The sequence below is a fragment of the Lissotriton helveticus genome, chromosome 7 (assembly GCF_964261635.1).
Source record: "Lissotriton helveticus chromosome 7, aLisHel1.1, whole genome shotgun sequence".
Lineage (NCBI taxonomy): Eukaryota > Metazoa > Chordata > Amphibia > Caudata > Salamandridae > Lissotriton > Lissotriton helveticus.
In genome coordinates, this window is record NC_136068.1 from 1,376,981,421 (window position 1) to 1,377,000,079 (window position 18,659).

The 18,659-nt window shown below is 44.4% G+C and overlaps 1 protein-coding gene across 1 annotated transcript in view; it reads left to right on the forward strand.

The window, feature by feature from the left end:
* The window catches only part of LOC144767418 (heparan sulfate glucosamine 3-O-sulfotransferase 3A1-like), a 494,435-nt gene extending 483,850 nt beyond the window's left edge, over window positions 1–10,585 (forward strand). The window contains exon 2 of the mRNA XM_078650862.1: window positions 9,957–10,585. Coding sequence (XP_078506988.1) covers window positions 9,957–10,578 — 622 coding nt within the window. The 3' untranslated portion in view covers window positions 10,579–10,585. The remainder of the gene's footprint in view (window positions 1–9,956) is intronic.
* The last annotated feature ends 8,074 nt before the right edge of the window (window positions 10,586–18,659 follow it).

Genomic DNA, 18,659 nt, shown 5'->3' on the forward strand with positions numbered 1-18,659 from the left:
TCTGGGCTGCAGAACGGGAGTGTTCTAAACTTCCTGAATGTGGGCAACTTGTAAGGGCCTCTGTGTCTGGGGAAGACGCTTATTCAGACCTTCTGATGGAGCCATGCAAAGTGTAAGCTTTGTGCGCACAGGCAAATTAAGTTGAGAGACTTCCTAACTGGGGGGCAAACTATGGAAGGATATTGGGTCCTGCTTCGGCCAAAAATCCCCACCAATCAGCTGGTAAATTGTGACCAAGTAAGGGATAGATGGCTGAAAAGTATTATAGCACTTCCACTGAGGCTTGTGACCTTGAGAGCCAGCAAACAACAAGGGGGCATATTAGCAACAAATAGCGATAATTATCGCTAAATGTGCTTAGCAAATTGTTTTTGTATCGCCGCCTATCGCCGGATAATATCGTAGAGATAACGTGCTTTTAGCAACGTTTATCGCTAATGCGATAAAATATCCGGCGATAGCGGTTCAGTGCGTGAATATCGAAGGAAATCCAGCGATATTCAGGCATTAACGCCAATGGGGACTTAACCTGAATATCCACCTCCCATTGGATATACAGGTTCAGTCATGGACTGAGCAGGCGTTAGGTTCTAGCGATAATCGCGCTTAGGGCGTTTTTTTTATCGCTTCACCTGCCTTGCTAATAGGCGATAGCTGTGTTAGCGACTGCTTTCAACCGCTAACAGGTTGGGTACGCCCACTTTGCATGTCATTAGCGATAAATATCGCTGACATGCAAAGTGGCCCCAAACCTGTAGCTATCGCCTACAAGCTGTCGCTAACTGCTGTTAGCGACAGCTTGCTAATAGGGCGATAAAAATATCGCCGCTTTAGCGGGAAAAAGTCCAGCTAAAGCGGCGATATCGCCCTTGCTAAAATGCCCCAACATTTTTTTTAAAGTTTGCCTTTTTCTGGGTCTCAAGAGACACAGCTAACAACATTAACCCTAATGGTACAATGACACAGAACAAAGTATTGGGCAGTGTAATGGGATTGATGTCGTTGCCTGGCTCCCTAATCTACCAGCTTCGGGTGATATGAATACTTTCATTTCAGTGTCAATGGAGGCTTGTGGAATGACTGTGAAGGAATACTCTTTCATGTTCCCTTTCTAAGGGTTCCAGCGTAAGTGTTGGAATGCTTGTGTTGACTGACCCTAGAACATTTGGAGGTCCATTAGGAGTCCGCCCGCCCGCCACGCTAACGGAGATCGGGATCGCCTGCCATAAGGGCGGGGGTCCCGTTGGGGGTATTAGGATGTGCCCGCCACAGTGGCGGGCACATCCTATATGTTTTACATTGTGGCGGGCGGTGCTCTCTGCACCGCCCGCCACGATGTAAAACATAAGGTTACGCATTCACACATGCAAAGCGGCAGGCACCGCGCGGTCCCTGCCGCTTTGCATATGTAAATGTGGGGGGGTACCGACAGTGGCGGAAACCTGGGGGCCCTGATGGGGGTCCCCGCAGCAATCTCCGCCTGCCTTTCCGTGGCCACAGTGGCGGGCACATCCTATATGTTTTACATTGTGGCGGGCGGTTCTCTCTGCACCGCCCGCCACAATGTAAAACATAAGTTGACGCATTCACACATGCAAAGCGGCAGGCACCGTGCGGTGCCTGCCGCTTTGCATATTTAAATGTGGGGGGGTACCATAGGTACCCTCCATGTGCCCCCGACAGTGGCGGCAACCTGGGGGCCCTGATGGGGGCCCCCGCAGCAATCTCCGCCTGCCTTTCCGTGGCGGCATTGCCGCCGCAGAAAGGGCCCCACATTTTGCCATCGTAATATGGCTGGCGGTGTCCATTGGACACCGCCACCATATTAATCTATCACTGCCGCGGTCACAAAGCAACCACGGCGGTAAAGAGGCGGACGGTCTTTCCGTCCGCCGCTGTCCCATCCGAGATCCTAATCTGGCGGAGGGGAAAACGAGAGAGGTTGTCGGGCGGATTGCCTCCGCGAGGGTGGCGGCCAGGGTGGCGGTGGCCACCTCCACCCTGGCGGAGGCAATCCGCCCGATATCCTAATGGACCCCTTAGGCTGATGTCTCGAAAATTGTCAGCAATGGAGATAGCTACCACTTAGGTCAAGTGGAAGGGGACTGGCCAGGCTCCCAAAAGTATTAGTGGCCTAAAAGACACCTGCATGTCAGTTGAACTTACAGATTTATTTCTCTTTCTTTGACACCACGTTGCCTGTAAGATATAGACCCCCTCTGGTGAAAGGCATCAGGACCCCACATGATCATCGGTCTGTGCCTCAGGGTGTATCTAAGGGCCAAATTTTGGGACTATCCTCTGTTTCTTTCCCACTCCAATGAGACAGCGGGGAGTGGCTGGATCAGTGGTGCACTTAGAGTTTAATATTTCGGAGTAAAGCACAAACCTTTGTAAGAAAGCACTGACGGCTAGGGGTTTTCTAAGAAACATAATTTAAAAACATCTGTGATAGGTGCAAGACATGTTGATTTACTCACAGGCAGCATTAATCAATAGATGTAGGAAACATTTAAGGTACACATTTGACTGCAATGATGGACTCATGTCTTCCTCAGGGCTAAATTGAATCATGATAGTTGATACTTCACATGAAACAGCGCTGAACACATAATGGATGATTATAGTCATACACAATATATGTAGACCACTGCTTTTGTTTTACACCCTGTTATTAAAAGTTACCATAGCATAAAAGTTGTTATGTATTTTCAAGTTTTCACTTTATTTTGAAACATTGATATGGATGTGCTGTTAATAACCTGAATGGGTGCAAGGCTCTTGAGGTCTTTACTAAAGTGGTAGTGCAATAGTTTATCTTATTTATATGATAATCAAGGGCATGGTTCAAAGTATGTTTCATAAAAATTATCTCTTTTACTTAAGACATAGGTTTTGCAATTCTTTTTCCTTAGGTAAGCAATTTGAAATATTGATAAATGTAGGGCTTAAAACATAAAATGATTGTGTAAAGAATTGGGTTACTTGTTGAGGGGATTGAGCCCCTTCTCAAGCAGCAACTGCAATGCTTGTCTGTGTGAAGTCACAAGCAAACCCAAATGAGCATGTGCTCAACCCTCTGGTAGGTTGGCACCAAGCAGTCAGGCTTAACTTAGAGGAAATGTGTACATTATTTATGCAGCACTTCAGGTAGTAATACATTGAAAAAACAACTCAAAAAATCCCACACCTATTTAGAAAAATAGAGTCAATTTTAATGAATAAATCAAAACCAATGCAACAAAAATCCAATCAGTAGAAATAGAAATATGCAATCCTAAAGATTTAAGTGAAAGCAGCACCAAAATTCACAAAGCGCCAACTGTGGTTATCTGGTAGCGCTGGGCCAGGACAGACTCACAAGTTCAGGCTGACCACGATAGAGCGTGGGTCAACTACAGGGGCCCAGATAGGCCAGCTGAAGAAGAGTACCTTAAATCCAGGTTGCTAAGAGATGTGGAGTCCAGCATTGAGGATGCGTCTTGCAGCAAAGGAAATGTGAGGTCAGGGCAAGGACACGTGTCATGCAGCAGCGGTTCTGGGGCACTGCAAAGTGTGATACAATGTCCTTGCATGGAGATGCATCATGCAGCGGTGGTTCCGATGGGCTGCGTTGAGCGAGGTGTTGTCCTTGCGTGGGGATGAGTCCCACAGTGGCTATCCCGATGGGCTGTGTTGGGAGTGGTGATGTCCTAGTGTAGAGATGCATTGTGCAGCAGCAGTTCCAATGGACTGCTGTTGGTGATGCGGAATCCTTGCATTGGAGAAGTCCATGCGGCCGAGGCAGTGCACCATTTCTGAAGGTGATGGGCAGCAAAGGTGATGCGCTTGTTCTATGGGAGATGCGATGCGGAGGAGATGCATCAGTATCCTGACTCCACAGAGTCAGCAGCACTGACAGGGCTGGTAGAGCACTTTCAGGCCTACTTTCAAGGGTCGAGGACTGGAATGGCACCACTTCATAGGGAAGGACATAGAGATGCAGAGTCCAAGTACTGCGTTTAAGGTTGTTGGTAACCTGTTCTGTCCCCGAGGCTTCTGAGGAGGCCAACCAACTAGCCCTTGGAGTCACTCTGGGATCCTAGGTTTAGAGATGCAGGTCTAGTCCAACTTACCCAGGTAGCAGTCCGTCTGGGCAGCAGTCTAGCAGAGAGGCAGTGGTTTCAGCAGCACAGCAGTGCTTCTTCCTGGTCCACAGGCCCAGAAGTGCATTGAAGAGTTGAGTCTAAGGATCCACTGATTATACCTGGTTCCCACTTTGAAGTAGAGGAAGCTTCTAGAAGTTTCCATCCCCGAAATGTCAGGCATCTCCTTCCTCACTGTCCTGGCCCCTGCTTGTTAGGGGGCACAAAAGGCCAGTGTCAAACCCTTTATGAGAGTGCTCAGGCAGGGCCTTTGTGATGAGTAGGTAATCTACAAAACTCGAATTGTATCCAGCCATTCCCTGCTGATTCATTGGAGTGGGAAAGAAAAGGATAATCCCAACCTTTGGCCCAAGACACTTCCTGAGGCACAGAAGAATGATCATTTGTGGGGACCTGTTCCCTTTCCCCTGAAGGTTCCTATATCTTGCAGTGTTCCACCATAAAGTCCATTCCTTCTAGGGAGAGGGACCATATAAATAGTTTAGGATTCTCACCCCTCATCTGCATTAGCCATCTGAGGGGTATATGGTCTGTGTGAACCCAAAAGTGAACACCAAACAGGTATGTTCTCATCCTCTTCAGTGCCCAGGCCTCCACAAATGTTTCCTTTTCTATTGCACTCTACCTCTGTTCTCTGGGATGTAACCTCCTACTGATGAAGGCTACCAGTTGATCTAGGGTATTTGTTTATATGCAATAGCATGGGTGCTGTGCACATGGTCTTCTTCGGGGAGTCATAAGCATTCTGGTACGCCTCCGTCAAGATTACCTTTCTGGGCTGTTTCTGGGAGGCCAATTCTCTTGAGGGTGCAACAATGGTTATAATTATATATGTGGAGGTCGAAAGATTTAGGAAGAGGTGAATTATGGGTAGTGTAGGCAGCAGTAATTACAACAGCGCCAATAGCAAGGTTGTGATAGGTCACATTGAAGAGGTGGGGCAACTTTGTAGAGAGTTTAAAGTAGCGGGAAAACATGGCGTATTGGTAAACTTCGCCGGAGAGAGGGAATCGTAGTGGCAAGAAAGAATATGTATTGGAGTTGAAAAGGTACGAGGTGTAGTGGATGCAAACTGGGGAATGGAAAGCCTATCATGGGGTGGTGAAGGGAGAAGTAGATCAGGGTTGAAGATTTGGGGTGTTTTTTAATGTTAGGAAGGGTAAAACCATACAGTAAACACGCTAGTTAGGGGACTCGTCAGGTTTAATTACGGGAGCATTCAGCTCCGAGTTTAGAGGGAAATCGCTGGACATAGGTTAATTTAACACACAGCACGATGTTGTAGGTATGAAAATGGAAAGTTTTAATTATAGCAATTTGAATTCAGATCTTAACAGTAATGTTTTTTACTTTGTAGTGAACCCCTGAGGAAGGACTTTGTATAGTCCGAAATGCATTGGGTAAGATAAGAACCTGCAACCGATGATATTTTATGTTTGTGGGCGTGCCCGCAAAAAGGACTGGATAGGCATATCCGTGGCATGAGAAGTTGTTTAAACATAAGCAAATCACGTGCGTAAAGAACAATGAAAATAAAATGGAATGGAGTAAGGTTTTGGATTACAAGGAGTAATTATTGTTAAAAGAGATAAAGTTTATTCAAAAAGAACGCGTGATCATCACGATACCAGCTGTGCGCCTGGATTGGAGAATAGTACTGCTCCATATTTTATGTTGTAAATTACCAACGTGAAAAGGGGCAGATCACGTATTCCAGGGAGCACGCATACAGAAGTAGAGCTTGGAAAAATGTTGATAAAAAGGAGTAAATTGTGAAAACAGGAGTGCACGGCTATCTTTGACGAAAGCAACAATGGTGCCATACCCCTTGACAAATCTCCTCTAGTACCTAGTGATGCCCAGGAAGGCCTTTGCCCCTGTCTGGTTCTTGGCAGGTTCTAAGCCAGAATGGCTTGGATTTTGTCCGGAAGCGGCTGCACCTTGCCTTCTCCCACTTTGTGTCCCAAGTAGAAGACTGAACCCTGCCCTATCTGGCACTTACTGGCCTTGATAGTTAGGCCTTCTTTTTGCAAAGACGTACGCTATTCCCTGTCGAGGCACAGGTGGTTCTCCCAGCTATAACTGAAGAACGCAATTTCATCCAGGTTGGCGGCACTGAATTTCTACAATCCAGCCAGGACATGGTTGACCGGCCTCTGGAAGGTGGCAGGGGCATTTTTCAACCCGAAGGGCATCACCCGAAACTGGCTTTTTGATGTACACAGACCTCTCTTTCGCCTCAGTTAGGGTAATCTGCCAGTACCCAGATGTTAAGTCAAACGTTATGAGGAACTTAGCAGCCCCTAACCGATCAATGAGGTCATCAGCTCAAAGGATGGGATGTGCGGCAGTTTTAGTGACTGAATTGAGACCCCGGTAATCCACACAGAATCTAAGTTGAGGGGAGGTATCCGGAGGGATAGCCTTGGGGACCAGAACTACTGGGCTAGACCAAGAAGAACTGTTCAGGGTTCAATGAGCCCTAGCTCCAGCATTTTGGAGACTTTCTCATTTATGCTTGCTCTCACCCTACCCAATAGCCTGTAGATGTTATTCTTCACATGCATACTATTCCCAGTATCAATATCACGGGTACACCATGTAGTGAGTCCTGTGGGGAGAAAAGAGAGGCAAACTGCCTCAACAATTAGCGACGGTCCCTCTGTTGCTCTAAGGCAGCGCTTCTCAAACTTTTCAGAACCATGACCCACTTTTTAGTATGACAAACATTCATGGTCCACGTAGCTGTAATAGACATGAGGCAGGCGATTTATTAATGTAATAAAGTATTAGGTGGTAGTGCATTGTTATTTGGAGGCAGCACATTTTTCATTGAAATGGTCACTAAATCTGTACAGACATACAGTTTCATAGATAACACTATACTGCACACACATGATAATGTGTGGAGATCAGGTTTCAGTGAATATTTAATATTTGAACATCACCAAGTAAAGTGTCTTGATTAGTTGTGATACTACTAACATTTTTGTTTCCATCACTCCTCAGAATTTCAAAAAATGTGCTTTATTTTGAATTTCTATCTTTGGAATATGTATAGTTTATTTACAGGTATTTACATGTTATTATGTGTTAGGAAAACATGACTTCCTCCAGCTTTCCTTTCACATTCTTGGGAATCATAACCTTGTGCTGTCCTGCTGATCTGGAGATCTAGTGGGAACATACAAGTTGAAGTGTCCTAAGATAACAAGAACCTTGCTGATGTAGAGCCTTGTGAACCATACACAGGGATTTGAAGGACTTCCTTTCCTTACTGGTAACCATTAGAGAGTTCAAAAGCCCTCTCTGACAGAGAAATGTTTTGGCAGACCTAGGACAAGTCGAGCTGCAGCATTTTGTTTAATCTGGAGCTTATTAAAAGAGTACTGATTCACATTTAAATGGAGGGCATTATAGTAGTCCAAGCCAGATATAATCAGTGCAATGACCACTGACACCCTAAGCTCCTTAGGAAGAAAAGGAAACATTTCCGTCGACTCAATGATCCAAATACAGAACCTCACAAGTCTAATAATCTGGGAATCAAAAGTAAAGGTGTTATCAGAGACCACCCCCAGGTTTTTGACTGCGGGCACTAGCAGAGTCTCACAAGTTTCTGGCCAACACAGGTTGGTCCAGATTGAGTTTTCAGCTCCAAAAACCACAATCCCCGTCATCTCCCAGTTCATTTTCAGCCAGTTCTTCCTCATCCAGCTACCAATTTCTGCCATGAAGGCCCTGAACTTGTCTGCCACCCCTTCCCAGTCATCAGAGATGGAAACAATGTTCTAGGTGTCATCCGCTTGGGATGCCAAAATGAAGCCAAAAGAGCATACCAATTTTGCAGTGGGGGGGCGACATACAATTGAATAAAGTAGGGCTAAGGGAGGATTCTTAGCTCTAAAATCCCCACAGCTGACTGGAAAAGTCCTGTTTATTAGGAAGGATTCCAGCAGGTTGAGGGCGGCATCCCTCAGACCAGCCTGTCGCAGCCTTTGCACAAACAAAGATGGAGAGATGGTGTGAACGTCTGCAGACAGATCTAACAGGACCAAAGTAGCAGCACCTCCCTCCTCCCCTCTGTTAACTCAGAGTGGCCCATCCTGCTAACACCTATCTTCCCTTTGTCTCAGTATCTATGAGCAATACACAAAGACCAACTGCCACCTACAACTAGTCATGTGACCCAGGATCAGGATGCAGGCACCAAATGGTTAGGACAAGGACATGCCGACTTTCTAAAAGTTGGCTTTTCAAAATGTGACAAAAAATCTGACTTTCCCATTAAAGAGGGTTTTTATTTACAATTATTTTGATCCCAAACTTGACCTCTCCAACTGCTCCTAATTGCAAGTTGTTACTTATTAAATAGAATACTCTAACCAAATGTGATTCCATGGAGTAGTGAAAAATTAATTAGGACGTTTTCCACTCCCAGGACGTGTATAACTTAAACGTACATGTCCCTGCTTTTAAACACACTGCACCCTGCCCCCCTGGGCAGTCCAGGGCTATCCTAGGGGTGACATATATGTATAAAAAGGGAATGTTTGGGCATGGGAAGATGCTTACCTTGTCAGGTCAAACTAGAAGTTTAAAACTGCACACACTGGCTGCAATGGCAGGCCTGAGACTTGTTTAAAGTGCTACTTAAGTAGATGGCACAACCAGTGCTGAAGGCCCATTAGCAGTATTTGCTTTACAGGTCCTGGAATACTATTTTACTAGGAGCTTACAACTAATTAAAAAGGCTAATTGGGCGTAAGCCAATTCTACCATGTTTTACGAGGGGAGCAGAAACACTTTAACACAGGTTAACAGTGGTAAAGTGTGAAAAGTCCTATAAGCCATAATTAACGGGTTCAGAAAACGTTGATGGTTAAGGCAAAAAGTTAGGGGAGACCACGGCAAGGACATGAGGAATAACAAATGTATTAAAAATGGTTTGCCTTTACATAATATTCAGGATCTAGAATTACAAGAAGATTGAAATATATTTCTACATTTTACCATAATATGTTTGAGTGATCTAATCAAAATGTCTTTCCACTACTCCACACAAACACATAAGGACATGTCTAATTTCATACTGGTGCATGCAATAAATGTAAGAGATTCTATTAGAGAACATCCATGACTATTTTGAAAAGTGTTCTATGAGTAAAAACAATGAAATATCTGTATCCTTGATATTTAGAAAATAGTAGCCTTCATAGAAGTTAATATGAGCCAATTCAAATATCTCCAGTGTTGAACTGCCAGAATAATCATTCATCCCTGACAAAAGTGTGCTGTGTGGAAGTTGTCGGCAACAAATTATTGATCCATGAACAGTCAGAGGACCACAACATTGTTTCTAAAATAATGAGTTTATTCAGTTCAATTTAACTTCACAAAGCTTCCAGAATGGGGATGTCTGGATAGCACGAACAGCATCCACAGCCTCAACTAGACCTCAGCATCCAAGACACATGAAGTCTCAGTGACTTCCCACTGAATTTGAAAGAAATTGAATTCCTTGATATATTGGTCATATTACTTGATATATTGAAAGATGTACAAAGTTTTGAATATTTCGTTAACATAGACAGACTGATCTTTGGGAGATAAGAATTTCTGAAATTTATCAAAATTGTGATCTCAAAATCTAAAACGCTAGAGTGTAGTTTAGATCTCAGCTACATATAATTTTCTCTAATTCGTCTAGCTCATGTATCAATATGATAATATATTACAAAGAACTGAAGAGAATGTAGTAATAATTTTCACATTCTAGACTAACAGTGCGTTCCTTTGTTTTTCTAACAGAGACCTGATGCCAAAGACACTAGATGGACAGATCACCATGGAGAAGACTCCAAGCTACTTTGTGACAAAGGATGCTCCTGCTCGTATCTCTGCCATGTCAAATGAAACTAGGCTTATTGTGGTGGTTCGGGACCCAGTGACTAGGGCAATATCAGATTACACCCAGACTTTATCAAAACGGCACAACATTCCCCCATTTGAGAGCCTCGCCTTCAAGAACAGGACTACAGGCCTTATCAACACCTCGTGGAGTGCCATCCAGATTGGTATCTATGCAAAATATCTGGAAAACTGGCTTATAAGTATTCCTATCAGAAAGATGTTGTTTGTGAGTGGGGAGAGACTTATCACAGATCCATCTGGGGAACTCGGTCGTGTGCAGGACTTCCTGGGCCTCAAGAGAATTATCACAGACAAACACTTCTACTTTAACAAGACAAAGGGCTTCCCATGCCTAAAAAAAGCAGAAGGAAGCAGCAAACCACATTGTCTGGGCAAAACTAAGGGCAGAACCCATCCCAACATTGATCAGAAAGTGATACAAAGACTACACGAGTTCTACAGGCCATTCAACTTGAAATTTTACCAAATGTCAGGATATAACTTTGGCTGGGATAACTAAACGAGAACTTAAATTTGAGACAATATATATTTTATAGACTGTTAGAAAAACGTTTACTATTTAATAAAGTTGTGTTGAGAATAAAAACTTTTTTTTTCAGAATGTCCTTTGCAGCAAGTGTCACTCTCTTTGGGTAAATTGTGCCGATTTTAAATTCTGGCTTGATGCCCTGATGTGAAAGGGAAAGAAGAAATATTTGAAGGTACACAGTAGATCTGCAAAGTAGATTATAATGAGTCATATTCTTGTGATCTGGAGGACAATCGAAGGTCTCTAAAATAGTATGACTTCGAACTATACGCAGGGGGCAGCTGTCATTTCACAGTTGATATAGGCTATGTTGGGGTTATATCTATTCTCCTTTGTGCATTTGTGCTCATTACACCCAATGTCACAGCTTCATGCTTGTCACAGTTGTGCAGTTCTGGAGCGTCCCGCCGAATCAACAAGCCAATATCGCTGGCTGAATGAGCTTCAACATGATCTGCTGATGAAGTGTGCTCGGGAAGGTCTCTGGAGCAGGCAGTCAAGGGAGTTTTGGCCTGGATGATAGCAAAGTCCAAGGGGATTTTTATAGGTAAAGTAGGTGGGATAGGTCAAGCTGTGGTGTTCATGAGATATGGAAGAATTTGAGGGGAGGGTGAGATCTGATTGGCAGACGGAGGCTGCTGAAGAGTGTTGGGGATTCTTCTGATTCTGGAAATTAAGGCATGTTTGGGATTAAGAGGTCAAGTCCTGAAGAAAACATATTATCTGCTGTTGCATCTTTTCGCACTCTATTTACTCCTCTTTGCCAATCCCACTCTCATTGTCAAGTTTCATTGGGGTGAAAATATTGCCTTTAACTTTGCTAAAAGGCTTGTGAATGTTTGCACTGATCAGGAAATGTGAAACCTTAAGTTCACAAGCGAATGCTAAAGTACTAGATAACAGGACTCCCCTGACTGTCAGAGGTGGGTTAATGAGTGATGCTTTTTCAACGCATTGAAGGTAGCAGACGCATACTCATTAGAAATAAACACATTTACTTGCGCCTTCTTAAGAACAAACACACAATGTTAAAACAAAAAAGAAAACGGTAAGGAAATATGTGTGCTTTGATGCAATAAAAGCACTGGGCTAAAAGCAATGGTGAAACATGTAGGTATAGAGAAGTGCTATGAGGGAAGTATGGGGCATATTAGCAAGAAGCTCGTTAAAATGATCTCAGTTGTAGTTGCAGGAAACTGCCTCTAAAACGGCGATAATGGGCTTGCTAATATACGTTATAGAATTCCAATCGAAGCCCAGGTTATTTGTCCTGCACATCTAACCTGGGCTTCTATTGGACATCGCCAATTATGTAGGGGTGGGCTTAACTCGTGTAATTCAATGTAGTGTATTCATGCGGAATTACCTGAAAGTTCTGCAAGATTATGCTTATTTATACAAAAAGAGTAATTTTGTGCTTAGCGCTATTTTTGCACAAAAATACCTCCCTGCGTACCAAATGAGTGTGAGAATGCATTTTGTTGTACTAAATAGTACTAAATGCTGCAGCACACAAATAGCGGGTGGGAGCAGCCGGTCACGCTCGCTAAATGTCCTCTTGGGGTAGGATTTTCCTCCAATTTACTCCCAGAATTTAGCACTATTTGCTTACCACAAAATGTACCCGCATGTCCAACATAGACTTGAGGGTGCATTTTGCACTGAAAAATAACACAACATGCAATAGAAAACGTGCGCTCACAGTAGGATTTCCACTCCAAGTCCCTCATAGTTATGTGAACAGGAGTAATCACGTAATTAACGGTAATTCAACATTGAAGAGTAATGTGGAATTATCGATTGCTATGATTACTCCAGCGTAATTGAAATCACTCCTGGGCCTACAATTATGTAAACTGATGTCTCTCAAGAGAGATGGAGGGAAAAGAAAGTGAACCTCCAGCCTGGATTGATAAAGCTATACTTGGCCTTAAACAGGGATATGCATTTCAATGAGATGGATGAGGAAGAAGCCGTGATTTACTTGGCAATTAGTATGCATCCACCCTCTCTACTAACTGGGATGCCTTCTGCTTACCAGAGATGCTTAACAGATCCAGGTCCGCACTTTCCAAGGGATCCCCTGAGAAAGTGATCTTTCTCACTTTGATCTCTGTATATTCTATTTCTCTATCTGAACCTCTCTCCCTCTCTGCCTATCCCTACCTCTGACTCTCTTTCTACCACTGATCATCTTAAGGGTTTTGGGGTCCACAGTATTACATATTTCAACAGTTTTTGTGACCAGATTAAAGTTTATCAATTAATTTAGTATTGTTTGGCATCATGCAGGCTTGTGTTCCATATAAAGGCCCCCAAATATGTCTAGCCAGGGCAGGCCCGGACTGGCCGTTGAGGGCACCGGGCAATCCCCCGGTCGGCCGCATGGGTGGGGGCCGGTTTTGGGCCCTGGGGGCCGTTTTTGTTGCAGAGCCGTTTTTGCAGCATAGCTGCAAAATCGGCCCTGTAACAAAATCGGCTGAAAAGCGGCCCTGCCAAAGCGCTCGCCCCCCTCCCGCCTGGGGGCGGGGGGCCGGCCGAGCACTTTGCCAGGGCCGGTTTTCGTTCCCAGTCCGGCCCTGAGCCCGGGGCCCCGCAAATCCTTAAGATGGTATCTGTTGATTAGAGGTGGTACGGTGGCTCCACCGGTAGTGCACAGGCAGATCTTCTCACACCTCATTTCTGAAATTTTCCAAGGATATGATACAGCTGATATTTTTTCATCTGATGTGAAAGACTTGGCCTCGGCCAAATTGGCTTTACAGACGTAATGGCCCATATAGAACTCCATCGATTGTTGTAGATGCCTGTCCAGTTCTAAGTTTATGGAACCTGCCAGAATGCAGAATTCTTATATTTCAAATGTTGTCGAAATAGAACCTCCATGTTATTTTTGACCCTGGTGCTGAGTGTGTGAAGCTGGTGAGCCTCAGTACGCAAGGTAATTGTGTGAGAGAGAAAGAGGGAGGGACTAGCTGAAACCACGTGAGTCAGCAGATTACTGAAAAGGAAGAGAACTGGTGACACCGTATGCACCTGTGGAACACCTCCACAGAACAAGGCACATCGGGGCATATTGGTCCAAATTTGGCAGCATTGCGCTCTGACATTTTCAAAACGCAGGGATGCGCTGTATTTACTACCATATGGCACACTCCTGTGGTTTTCCCTAGCGCTGGCGCTAAATTTTGCTGCCTCATGCCAACGCAGGCCCCATTGCATGTTAGTGCAAAGGTGCCTGCATTGCAGGAAATGATTGTTTATGTGCAGTAAGGTGCCTCTTCCTACACATAAACAATCGATAATGGCTATTTGCTACTTCTATGTGTCCTGCATTGTGCAGCACTCATAGAAGTCGTAAATGGCCATTAATTAATGATTGTTTATGTGCTGGAAGGGATACCTTCCTGCACATAAGCAATCAGTAATAGCTTTTTGCTCTTTCTATGTATGCATACAAAGAAATAACAAACATTTAGAGAAATAACAGCATTTTTCCTCATGCGCGATTCTAACGCCTGGTCTTGCATGGCATTCGTTTTTTGCCCTGCCACAGATTTACACCACCTTCTAAATCTGGGGCAGCAACAAAAAGCAATGGGTGTTGCAGTGGAACACCCACAGCAACACCCATTGCACGCACCTTTCACGCAAAGGGTAACATACTTACGAAGTTGCGTTAAGCCACAAAAAGTGGCTTGATGCCACTTTGCAAATATGGTGCAGGGCATTGCCCCACAGGAGTGTCGTTAAAAGTGATGTACCTGTGGTGCAATGACCTTGTAGATATGCCCCTTTGTTTCCCAGTACACAAGCACCTTAGGAACAACAATTGTGTCGCTTCTAGATAAGTACAGCATAAATTACTTCATCACGGGGATCTGAGGAGGTGTACACTCCAGAAGGCTAGTCACAGCTCCAGGGTTAGCAGCCTGATTTGTACACTAAAATTTAATTTCTGCCATATTTACGAGTGGCAGAATAGAGGATTCTGGGTAGAAAAGATGAGCCACTTCCGCAGAGTTATCACCTCAGGGACGCACTAGCTGCAGAGACTTGCTGCTCATTGGCTATTAGCTCCCACAGCCCTAAGTCTAGGATTTAAGGAACCTCCTGACACCAGAATCTCAGTTCTGAATAATTTTCATCAAAGAAGGCAGAAGAAGACATCCATGTCAGTGACAACAAGACTTTCACAAAGCAAAAGAGGGACAGCCTGTCCCTGTGGTAATGCTCTTGTAACTGCCTGATCGAGACTCGTCCTAGGCTATCTCTTGGTTCCCCCAGACAGAGGGACCCCTGTGGTAGCCTGAAGCATCCCAAGGCTCCCCTGGACTAGTGGCATTAATCCACTGCAATCAAAAGATAAAACAATGCTCTAGATCGTATGGCCATTGGGTCCTACGAGGTATCACACAAATCCAGGTTGTTTAGTGCATTGTGGGAACTGTAGTCCTGCCTTCCACGATGTTACAGTTACCATATTCCCCTGACCCACCAGACGTCGAAGTTACTTTCTGCTCTACTTATCGCTGCCAAGGCTTGCTTGTCGCCAGTCCGGCAACCTACCCCTTTACTCGATGCTGCATTAAGAGGGAATTCCATCCAACCTTCGACCAACACCAGCAACCACTCTATTGTTTTCTTTTTGCATCTCCCCCTACCCCCCTGCAGATCCGTTTCAGTGGTAAAAACAGCTATCCTGCTGTTCCCGTTCAGCACCAGGGACAGCCAGGACATCCCTGCGTCCGGGCTGCACGGGTCAAGTAAAATTTAACTGACTGCTGTGGCTTGGTCCTCGGACCCGCAATCACCTTTGCCCTGCAAGGGTATAACGCAACTAGACCTGCAAGTGACCGATTGTCTCTTGTGGTTTTTCCCATTGACCACAATGTTACATTTTCACAAAATTATTTTGCATTGATTTTCAATTGCTTCTAAAACCTATACCTCCAGTTGTATGCACACCATTTCATTCATTTTGTTGTCTAAATTAAGATAAAAAATACTCTCTATTTTTATAAATTGGTGTCAGGTTTCTCTTGAGTCATGTCAATTACTTATGGTCCATATTGGTGCTCTGAAATGCTGAGTAAAGCCGGACTGCTCTTTACCACACACCAGGACTGAGCTAAGTATTTATTATTGTGAATCCAAGGATCATCTTTGGGGTATAGTGATAGTATTAGATGGGGAGGATTACCTCCTACACCACATATTACTCCACTTTCCTACATGCCGTATGATGATAATCCAAAGCAGTACTGCTCTGCCCTTGCACAACTTCGGGTTAGCTTAGCATTACCCAGGTCCTCAATGTAGATAGGGCCTTTTTGAGAACTGTAGCCATTGCATTGTGCTCTCAAGAAGATGGAGGTGCTCTGGTCTCTGTGGTTCAGGACTGGCTGCTCCAGAGTGCATGGATCCTTCTCCAGTACAGTGCACAGGCTCCTCATCCCCTTATACTCTACACTGGCCTTGAAAATGAAGCTAGAGTTAATGGTGAGTTCCATCGGCTTGCCTAAAGCCAAGGTTATGATGACAATTCAGTCCTTAGGGAGAGATGCAGTTCAACGGTAATACATATAGAGCAATTCTCTTATGGTTTCATAATGCCTCGTTATATGGAATTACTATTTCCGAAAAGAGCTAAGGAATCTTTCCACTTGTTGCTTGTTTGATGTCTATCTAATTGTTAATCTTATTTAATTACAGTAATACAAATAGGCTATTACACTTAGTACTTGACAATATCCAGCTTTCTATGAATGTAAAAACACATATTAATACAATCTATTGAAGAAACACTGTTAATGTTTAGCAGTAAGGAGAAAGTAACACTTTGATTTTAGAAGCAAATATTAATCATTGTCGATGAAAAGTGCAAATGAAGGTTTTATGCAACTATTTCAAAAAATGCAAAGTACTAATATGTAAAGATGTAGGGCTGAATGTACCACCAGTGTACATCTTGTTCATGATGTATGGCAATCTCAACTTAAGTTGTAGGCAAGTTGTAAGCAAGGGCTTGCTTCCCAGCTGAGTGAAATAAGCATTGGCAAAGATTATAGGTCACACCTTTTAAAGACGAGTTCCATCCAAATGGCTTTGTGAATCTCCGCAACATTAACACTAAACAGAGCCCTCATCTACCATGTGCCTGGACCACAAGGCTCCTTCACTGACAACATTGCAGATGTATTTGCCTCTCTCACCATTGAAACCAAAACTCACATCCTACGAGGAGACCGCAACTTGCAGCTGGAAGACCGGAAAGAGCCTAACTCAGCTGAACTCCTCGAAAGCATAGGAAACCTCAGACTGACACAACATGCCGGACACACCTGTCTTCACCACATTCAATGGCATCAAAATCACTGCAGCCATGTTCTCTCATCTAGCCCGATCATGCCACCATCTATTTTCAAATCAATATACCTCGTCAAACAAAGCCTGCCAACACAAGCCTGGCCAGACACAGCTAGAGCAGCATCTCAGAGTCAAACAGGTCCCCCACCCTGCACATGAAGTAGCCCAACACTACCAGTGACCTAAACAGTGACATCAAATAACTCTTCCCTGGCACCATCTAAATACAATATCCAAAAGAGAACCCATTGGCAGGCTATCTGTTACAGGGAGGAACTCCACTCAACCAAACAACACTGCAAAAACTGGAAAAAAGATGGAGAACGAATCACAAAGAAACAGCCAAGGACACCTCCAAAGCAGCACCGAGACACTACAACCGGCAGATCTGAGAAACCAAGAAAAAGGTCCTAGCCGAGTGTGTAGATAACAGCTTTAATAGGTGTTAAGAAATCTTTGTGATCGTCAAACACTTCATTGCACCAGCTTCCACCATGAGCAGCATTACATCCTCGAAGACCTATGCAAGACCCTATCAGAATTTTCCAGCAACAAAATCAAAATCCTCTACAACAATTGCAACCCTGAATGAACCATGGCATCCTCACCTCCAGCCTACCCACACAAAAACTTCTGAAAAACACTGATCACATGGAAAATGTTCACCATCGAAGACACAGCCAACTTAATGAGAACCATCAAGTACTGGGCACTAGGACCACTGCCACCACCAAATGTACAACATGTGCGCTTATCCCAATGAGTGAAGTATTCACCTCCATCCTGAACACCTCCATCACCACTTCAACATTCCCGGAGGCTCGGAAACATGCAGCAGTAAATGAACTACTAAAGAAACCTTCGGCAGAGCCCACCCAGCTAGCAAACTACTGCCCGATCTCCCAGGTACCCTACTCAGTCAAGATCATGGAAACAGCCATAAATAAGTAACTTGCCCACTACCTAGACACACAGCATCTCCTTGACACCATGCAGTCAGGTTTAAGACCCAGTCACAGCACCGGGACCGCCTTCATCACAGCAACTGACAACATCAAGATGATCCTCAACCGAAGAAAAACAGTGGCCTTCATCCTGCTTGACTTCTGGCCTTCGACACAGTCTTCCACTCCACCTTAGTCAGAAGATTACATGAAATATTCATCCAAGGCCCCACCCTCAAATGGATCTGCTCCTTTCTCACATTAGGAATACAAAAGGTTAGCATGCCATCCTACACGGCAGAGGCCAAGAACCACATCTGTGGAGTGCCCCAAGTATCATCACTCCCCCTGACCCTGTTTCATGCCAACATGACCCCACTGGCTGACCTCATCAGATCGCAGAGCATCAACATACTTTCCTCTGCAGATGACATGCAACTGATACTCTACCTGACAGACAAAACCTAGCTTCGCCACCGCATGACTACAGTAGCCACCTGGAATAGATCCATCTGCCTCAAGCTAAACTCAGAGAAAACAGAAGTGATGATCTTCGTAAGGGAAATCTCGGCTTGTGATTCCGCCTGGTGAACCGTAAAACTTGGCTCAACACCAAACCCCACGCCAGAAACATATAAATCATTCTAGCCAACAGGCTTGAAATGACAACCTAGGTAAAGGTGGTGACCTCCACCTGTTTCCACATCCTGAGGATGCTGCTAAAAAATCTTAAGGTAG